Source organism: Lactuca virosa, chromosome 2, assembly GCF_052849685.1.
Source record: "Lactuca virosa cultivar CGN04683 chromosome 2, Lactuca_virosa_CGN04683_v6, whole genome shotgun sequence".
NCBI classification, from domain to species: domain Eukaryota; kingdom Viridiplantae; phylum Streptophyta; class Magnoliopsida; order Asterales; family Asteraceae; genus Lactuca; species Lactuca virosa.
Window position 1 is genome coordinate 258,284,390 of NC_136427.1, and position 9,126 is coordinate 258,293,515.

Sequence of the window (9,126 nt, forward strand, 5' to 3'; positions counted from 1 at the left end):
CTTCGATTATTGTGAATTGACCATAATGCCCTTCGTCTTATTTTTCAGAATATAACTCCATATTTGTTTCCTATTTACTCCACGAAAATATTTAATGCACAATGAATATATTTGGTATACAATCCTCTATATACGGAATGTGTATGCAATCATTTGCATCAAATCCTATGCCTCATATGTGATTTCGGCAAATAATCTAACTATCTAATAAATGAAACCTTTTGTACACGTGGCATCTCTCTACATCCATCTTCGATTATTGTGAATTGACCATAATGCCCTTCGTCTTATTTTTCAGAATATAACTCCATATTTGTTTCCTATTTACTCCACGAAAATATTTAATGCACAATGAATATATTTGGTATACAATCCTCTATATACGGAATGTGTATGCAATCATTTGCATCAAATCCTATGCCTCATATGTGATTTCGGCAAATAATAATAATAATAATAATAATAATAATAATAATAATAATAATAACAAAAAAAAAAACAAACATCAACATCAACACCCTTATACATTGAAAATACGATTAATAAGTATATTTTTACTTTAGAAACAATTCATACGTATCACCAAATAAAGAAAAATTATAATTCATAAACAGTAATGGTGAGATTTTCCCATTTTACTTTCAAGCTTTATACCCTATTCCGAAGTTCAAGTTAACAAGAGAGCATAATTTAATCTCATATAAAACACATTATCGAGGTTCTTAGTTATTAGTTGAATCTTCTTGAACATATCATTTGAATCACCAATATTTGTACCCGACAGAATGTATGATTGGTATTTCAACGGATAACCAGTCATATACACAAATGATGTAAATTAACTTAATTTCTTTATGTCGTCCAAACATAAAGTCTTCCTAATGTTATTTTAAATAGCTTCACCAACTATTAATGGAGAAAATACCTAAAACAACAATTTCTTAATAATAATTATAAATGTTTTATAAATTTTTTACCCGTGGTTTCCACGGGTTGTAACCTAGTATAATAATAAATGTATATTAATTTCATTAATGCAACTTTTTTTTCAATAATTCAAAATTCTTTTTTATTTTTCTAATTTCAAAATTCCCAGATTAAAGCCCAATTATTATTTTTTTGTTTATTTATTTAAATTATTTGTTTAAATTACAGAGAAATGAACATTTCAATTTCAATAATTCAATATTTTTTTTATTTTTCTGATAAACTCAAACTCTTAAATGTTTAGACTTTCATACTATTTAACTTTTTTTTTTCAGAATAAATCCATGTAATACTCGAGTGTCACAACTAATAATTAAAATTTGAGTTGTTCACTAAAACTACCTTGAAAGGTAGCCGTGTTTTGTTTTTTTGTTTTTGTTTTTTCTTTTCTTTTTTTTTTTAACAAAAAAGGTGGTCATAAATGGTGCACTTGTGGAAAACTACTTCTATCCAAAATTTAATAAAATGACCATTCTGTCCACAAATAGTAAATCGTGCATACGTTTCTATTACTTTTTTTGAAATAAAGCCAAACTACTTACATTTTCATGCTAAGGACATCATTCGCAAGTCAAATAAGGATACTCTCTCTAACAAAAAAAAAATCACGCTATATCTTGGCGAGTTTTTGGCATGAACAAACAAAACATTTCCAAATATGTTCAATAATAAACGGATGATGCCAAAGCCATTACATGTTTTTCACAAAGAAAATAAATATTACAATATATATTTATGTCTCGCCCCGCAACCAAAAATGGAAGTTTGCCTCCTGTCTTGTATTAATACGCACATTAATAACCAAACTTGCAACCTTAATAACTTTCTTTGAAAGAAACAAATCAAAATTTATTTTCTTCCAACCCCAATTAAATCCATATTATATAGGAGCAAACCTGAAGTTGAATATTTATTCAGACCATAACTTCATGAATGCAGCAAAGAACGTTTTGGTGAATGACACGATCGGATTAGTTGCTTGCCTCTCTGATTTCTTTATTCCTGATGCTTCCCTTGATTCATTGCTTAAAGAACCATGTTTAGGGGTACTAGATACCTGTCAAAGTGGCAAATAATATTACATTCATGAGGGCTAAATGCAAGAAATAGCAATGTACTTTCATTTATGGTGTAGTTTATAGCATCCTACTTCCATTTCTTTCTACTATTTACAGCACTATACTTCCAAAAAAACATTCATATTAATTATTAAGACATTAAACTTTTTAATTTCTACCCAATTATACATTGTACTTGCAATTTTTTTTCATATTAAGACTTTGGACTTTCAAAAGTCTACCCAATTATAGCATTGGACTTCCAATTTTTTTCTTATTAGGACATTGAACTTTGAACAAGCTACCCAATTATAGCATTCTACTTTCATTTTTTCTTATAAGGACATTATACTTTGAAAAGTATGTCCAATTATAGCAGTCATAATTGCTTTATATTTTGATGACATTGCTATAACTAGGTAGATTTTTCAAAGTACAATGCTGTAGTAAAGAGGAATAGAAGCAGAATGCTATAATAAAAGAATCCAATTAAAGTACATTGCTATTTCTTGCATTTAAGCCTATGTAAAACTAGGACTACAACTTTATCATTAGTTTAAGATAAACCACTGATTATGGAAATTAAGTGGTATAAAAAGAACTCACTTTGTCTTCAGCAGGCAATGTTTCCTCAGATTTAACATCTTTGATTGCATCATGAACAAATCTTTCATCATTACCACCATCCAATACCTCTTTCTCACTTGTTTTCTCATCAATGTTATACACCATGCTAGAAACAGGTCTCAATGGAAAAGTCTCTACCACTACATCTTCTGAAAAATGACGTATTTGACCTTGATGCACTTCAACTTCTTCTGTTTCATCTTTATGTCCTTTCATAGCCTGTTCCATTAGTAATTCTGTATGCACTGGTTCTTCAACTTCACTATCCAAAGCTCCATTATTATATCCTGGATCTTCAAATTCTTCATTTTTCATTGTTGTATGAGTACTCCCATTAATAATAATATCATCATTATCAAGATTCCGTCTTTGCAGTTCAGAGATCCTTCTTGAACTCAAAACTTTTTCGCGTCTTAATTCATATTCTTTAAGTAGTGTTTGTTTGTCTTTTGGATCAAATGAAATGGAACCCGATGAGTAGTTTTCCAAGAAGCTATCCAGATTCTCCATGTTCTCCTCACTTGGAGGCAATTTAGGTGGGGCCAGGACTCGATTCTCCTGAATTAGCTCACGAAAAACTTCACGCACTGTGTAGTAGGACCCACCAACTTCCTTGCGTGTGAGACGCAGTGATGGGAAACTTCCATTATTTGACCCCTGATATCTGTAAGTTAGCATATTGTAAAAATCATGAAAAATGACAACTACATATCTTAAACAACATTAAATAAAGAAATAATCGGCTACATGATCAATTACTTCTGAAACTTGGAAGCAGATTGTGAAGCAATAGCTCTGATGATATTACTTAAAGACAGGAAGAAAAAAAAAAAAAAAAAAATGAGGGAGAATAAAATGAAATGACATTACCTCTTTATAAAAGCCTCCACCATTTCTTTTCTTTCCTCTTTTGAGCGTCTTTTTGATCTTTTCCCTCCTGCAGAGTCATTGGATTTTGCTAGGGCAAAGGTTTGCCCGATGCAACCTCCTTTGATAACTTGCATTCGGGTGAGGGAAGAGTTCAACAACAATGACAGCTACTCACTAAACATGATTATCATAGAAATTATCATCTCATATCATTATATCTAAACAAAACAGAGCAGATTATTAAGTATGACATGTATCCCTCAAAGTCAAACAAAAGAGCAAGAAGTAAGCCGTGGTCTAGGGTGTAGATGTTAATTAAGTCTGAAACAACCCTAGCAAATTCAATTTCTTTTGATAGCACTCCAGTAGAGATATATCTCGACTCTTGCAAGCCCATTTGCAGAAACAGAACCCAAAAAAAATTGGCATGTGTTTATTTGATTGGTAACCTATTGTTTATGTGATGCATATACAAATACTTGTAACAACTAACAACCATCCTTATAGTTTTCAAAAGATCAATAAGTTTGTATCAGGTCTCACAGTTAGGATTTCAAACAATCGAAAATATATCTCTTCACAACTAAAGGCGTCCAATCTCACTCAAACCAACTGAAATTGTAGTTCAATCGTCGAAAATGAGATCTCTTTTAGCCTCGGTCTTCTTTTCTCTTTTGAGCCAGGTTCTTAAGACAGGACAGGAAATGGGCTTTACTGAATGTCTCTTTTCCCGCCTATGTTGTATACAAAATCACGAAGCGACATTCATTTTACATCACTAACATTAAGAATAAACAAGAACGGTCAAACCTAAGCAACTCCAAAAACAAGAAGAATTAAACGCCCTCATACAAGAAACTTGGAAGAGACAAACAGTTCACGTACACTTTTTGCTAATAAACGATGTGGAAGATGCAAGGAAGAGATAACTTACTTCTAATTAAGGGACGTATGAGAATCAATGATCCAAACAACAAAGATAATCACCAGATGTGAAATGGGAAAATGGAAATGCGAATGGACATGTAACAAAACCATAAGGAAGATCAGAATCGTACATATATTATAAGAAGTTACCTGTATGGCGAGGTCGGAGATGAAAGGGTGCAATGCTAAAGTGTGAAAAGTGAAAACCTACAGAGCGTAGTACTAGACAGTGGACTGTCTGAAAACTGGTTTGACTTTCGACTATAAATAGAAAGGGATTCTTGGTTCCAGTATTCCTTTTAAACGATGAAATTGTTAAAAATATTGAAAACGAAATATATTAAATCTTATTAAATAAAAGAATTTTTTAACCGGTAAATACAAATATTATAATCTACTTCTAAACTAACACCTAATTCAACCTATGTCCACCACGGGACTTGAACTCTCGACCTCAAGGAGGGAAAACACCACCTGATACCCCTAAGGCTAATCGGCGTGGGTTCGACGCCACATCGGCAAGTGGTGACTCACGTCGACAAACACCATGCCTCCATCTTGGTATGGTGAGTTCGACACTCAAACTCGGTAACGTGGAGGAAAGAGAAAAAAATATGGTTTAATTTTTTTTTACCATTTTCTGAAAAATACCATATTTTTGAAAAATTATCATTTTTATTTTTAAATTTTAAACACCTTTTCAACTAAAATAAATACCAACAATTATTTTTATTTTCCACACTTTCAAATTTTCTTTATTTTTCTCTCCCAAACATTCAACACTTGTAACCTTTTTTAAAAATTATCTCTAAAAAATGGTTCATCATTAGACCACGAAAGAAGAGGTAGTTTTAGCTCGTGCATGGATCGATGTAGATGATGACCCAAATAGCAACTACTACGTCATTGGATCTTTTTATAAAACAGAGTCACCCAACGATTCAACAACGAGATAAGTCAAAACTATAATCGAAGTAAAGATCAGCTATTCACCAAATGAAAAACACAAGCATAGTGGTAGTACAATTTCATGCTTTGTTTAATAGTGTGAGTCTTGTTTCAACAAATGGTGAAAATGAAGGAATAATGTTAACAAATGCTCTTCAAATTTTTTGTAGAAAAAATAACAAACTTTTTCCGTATATAGAGTTTTGGCAAGTTGTAAAAGAGTAAAAAATGACGACAATATGTCGAATGAAGTGTTATTTTCTTGTTTTCATGTTTCTTATGTTTTAATTTCAAGAGTGTGGTGTTTTATTTAATTTTAAGTTTGTTGTCTTTTTATTTTTAATGAAAATTTTAATTTTATACAAGTTATATTCTCTTATATAATAATCAAAATAAAAAACACATGTAGCACCTCAAACTATCACTTTAATAGCAAGAATTATGAGTTGTGTGACAAAAGTGAGGCTTATGTGATATTAAAAAATGTATGGAATAAGTGACACCATTTCCTCTAGCTTTATTATAATTAATATCGATAGATTTTTATGATATTTTTGTTTGGTTTATATATATATATATATATATATATATATATATATATATATATATATATATTATAAATAATAAATAATATTAATATCAACGGAGGCGACGACGATATTGACAACGACAACGGCGACTGCAACGACAACACCAACAATAACAACAACGCCAATAATAACAACAAAAAAAAATAAAAATAAAAACTAAAATTCATCAAATACCAATTTTTATTAATGTTGTTGAGCATTTTGACTATATTCTTCAAGATTTGTCCCATAGGTACCACCAAGTTGGTAACTACGCAACTGTTGCATTATGTCTGATATCTACAACTATGCAGCCCTACCTACCTCCGTACCAGAAATATAGAACTCGAAATGAGCTTTCATTCTTTCTCTTCTTGATTGTTGGCAATGGTAACTCAACTGCTATTTTATTTTATTTTCTTTTTTTTAAAATAAAAGAAAGTGTGTATAAGTACCTATGCCAACATCTCAATAATTCACACTTATTTTCACAACAATCTCTCATTCTTACACCAATTTTCGCTCCATTTGGATTCAAGCTATGATAAAGTAAAAAAAAAAAAAATACAAGTTCAAATCGAAGAAAAAATTGCATTAGATGTTCACAAGATCCAATCTTCGATTTCCCAAACCCAATTCTTGCAATTTCCACAATTTTCAATGCCACGTTCATACAATGATTTCCATTTCACTAAAGATTAACCGACCTTTAATACATTCTAACCACACAAATCATACCTACCCTACTGATTATCTATCCATCAAAATGAAATTTTTTTTCTTACCGAGGCGACATAGGACATTGCAAAACATCACCCGAAATACGGTGTCGTCCCTCTAATAGGTAATCATGTCCAATCATCAAAAAGGACGAATACATCGAAATCGAACATGTACAAAACCTTTTTGGATGCCCGATTTCCAGTTAACTTCACCGAAGAGGATGAAATGTTTCACTTTGAAGAACCGTAAATACCACAACGGAAATGAAGAGATTGCTATCGTCATCCCATGTAACGTCCCAAAAATACCAAGTAAAATTTTCATTTTGAAACAACCAAAACCATTCATTCATTTGTTCAAAAGATAATCAGAGTATAAAGTATTCTCAAAGCATCAGAGTGTATCAAATAGATAGTGTGGAATAAATCTCAAGGGGGTGCAATGTGATCAAGCCGAGCCCACCCTTTCGAAGCAGAAGTATCTGAAACATTTTAACCACGAAAACGGAAGCACAAAGCTTAGTGAGTTCCCCCAAAATATCACATACGGCACAGCATAATAATCAACTATGGGTTATCAGCAACCATGGGACCATCAGTAGTCCTAAATATCGTATATAGCACAACAATATAAATAGTTATCGGTCATCAGCAACCCTAGTACTATCAGCAGTCCTATGGGCTCACAGCAACCCTATGGGTTATCAGCAACTCACGAATGCAGTGAACAACTAACAAGCTCACACGGTCAAAATGTGGATGTTACACACCTCCTAAAGAAGCACAACGTAAACTCTTAGTCTATATTCTAAAACTAGCATTTTGACCAAAAGTCGAACCCAGTCAAAATTTAACGGTCAAAATCAATGTCATTCGACCTCCACGTCATGGTCATCCTTTGGCCACGTTGTGGCACCTTCTCGACCAAACAGTCGCGGCCAGTGAAATTGCCACGTCGTGGCAATCATGCAACTGCATAGTGAAAATCTTAATGGATTAAGCTCTCAATACTTAATCCCTAAGCTCATATTTTCCATAAGGCTTCTTGTGACACTAATGGTCCATAAAAATCCTTGCTTTGATAACATGCATGTCCAATGCATATCATTTGCTCAACTAGGTCAAAAGTAGCATAAATTGGAATCAAGATCCATGCACAAGCTCAAAGTAACATAACTCTTCAGATCTAAAACATCTTGTAACATCCCAAGATTTGCCATTTATAGTCCCTGGGGATAGATGGGTGAAGCCATGAGAAGCATAAGGGTTAAATTGTAATTTTGGGATCAGGAGGAGTACGCTGCGTGTACATAAGGGTATGCTGAGCGTACTAGGCGTGCCCTAGTACGCTCGGCGTACACTTATGTACGTTGGGCGTACTCATGACAGAAGGAAACCCTAATATTTAGGGTTTGAGTGTTATATAAACGTCCTTATGAGCTCAAAACCCTCCCTTACCTCATCCTCCATATATTTGAGCCGTTTTCCCCAAACCCTAATCCTTTCCTTGAGTGTGTGAGCTTATAGAGGGTATTTTGAGAAGTTGGAGAAGAAGGTATTGCATCAAGGATTTGAAGAAGGAGGACAAGCTTGTGGATCTGAAGTTTATTTGTGCTCTAGAAGCTCCAGAAGGTAAAAAGCTTCAAACTTTATGCTTGTATGATGTAGATCTTTCCATGGTAACTTTATGGAACCATTTCTTGTCCCAAAAGTCCCAAGTTGGTGCATGATGTGATTTGGACAAGATAAGTTGTCCTTTCAGACCCTTGAAGAGGTCCTAAGTGATAAAAATGAGGTCTCAATGGCTTAAGATGTCCTATGCATGTAGTAGAAAGGTCTTAATGGATTAAGACCATGGATTAAGAGCTTTATGTACGTCTAAAGTGATAAAGTTCGAGACTTTATGGTTCTAAGACACTTTTGGTCGATGGATCTGAAATATGGGCTTAAGTGCTTAAGTCATTAAGCACTTATTAGGGTTTTGGCAAAACCCCACGTACGCCCCGCGTAAATCCTGTACGCCCCGCGTACTGGGTCAACCACCCCGATGGTGGTCAACGTTAGGCAGAGTACGCCCAGCGTACCAGAGGAGTACGCCCTGCGTACGTCCTTTGTATTCGAAAGTCTATAGGGTCCAGCGTTATGTATGGTTAGCATACACGAGTGTTGCAGGATTGGTGGGAGTTTCATGGATGGATGGGTTGTTTGGACGAGTCCGCCGGTTATAAGATATTTAGCCTTCCTCTAGGAGTGAGGACTGAACGCATGCCATGCATATTTGTGTTGTTAGGGCGTTGTGATGATACTTGAGACAAATATGGGTAGGTGTGGAAGGTAGTATGGGCCCGTACTACTGAAAGCACAGGACCCACACGCGTAGCAAGGAAGTCACAATCCCTAGGGTTTAGTTGGGAGTTG

General features: G+C 33.9%; 1 protein-coding gene across 2 annotated transcripts; it reads right to left on the reverse strand.

Moving 5' to 3' along the window:
* Positions 1 to 1,472: 1,472 nt before the first annotated feature.
* LOC145160869 (DNA binding protein) lies at positions 1,473 to 4,714 on the reverse strand. 2 transcript variants are annotated; one of them, XM_079080235.1, is made up of 4 exons: positions 4,620 to 4,714; positions 3,543 to 3,716; positions 2,652 to 3,336; positions 1,473 to 2,044 (listed from the first exon to the last, which is right to left on the reverse strand). In XM_079080235.1, exons 2-4 carry the CDS (start codon positions 3,674 to 3,676, stop codon positions 1,898 to 1,900), a joined length of 966 nt encoding a protein of 321 aa, XP_078936361.1. In that variant the 5' UTR covers positions 3,677 to 3,716; positions 4,620 to 4,714; the 3' UTR covers positions 1,473 to 1,897. The 2 variants fall into 2 exon arrangements, with proteins under 2 accessions (XP_078936361.1, XP_078936362.1); XM_079080236.1 differs by lacking the exon at positions 4,620 to 4,714 and adding an exon at positions 4,477 to 4,609.
* Positions 4,715 to 9,126: the final 4,412 nt, after the last annotated feature.

Excerpts from the sequence above, each read along its gene's own strand:
- LOC145160869 (XM_079080235.1), bottom strand. The coding sequence starts at position 3,676 with ATGCAAGTTATCAAAGGAGGTTGCATCGGGCAAACCTTTGCCCTAGCA. Across the intron at positions 3,337-3,542 it reads GTGGAGGCTTTTATAAAGAG|ATATCAGGGGTCAAATAATG; the intron begins GTAATGTCATTT and ends GCTAACTTACAG. Across the intron at positions 2,045-2,651 it reads CATTGCCTGCTGAAGACAAA|GTATCTAGTACCCCTAAACA; the intron begins GTGAGTTCTTTT and ends CCACTTTGACAG.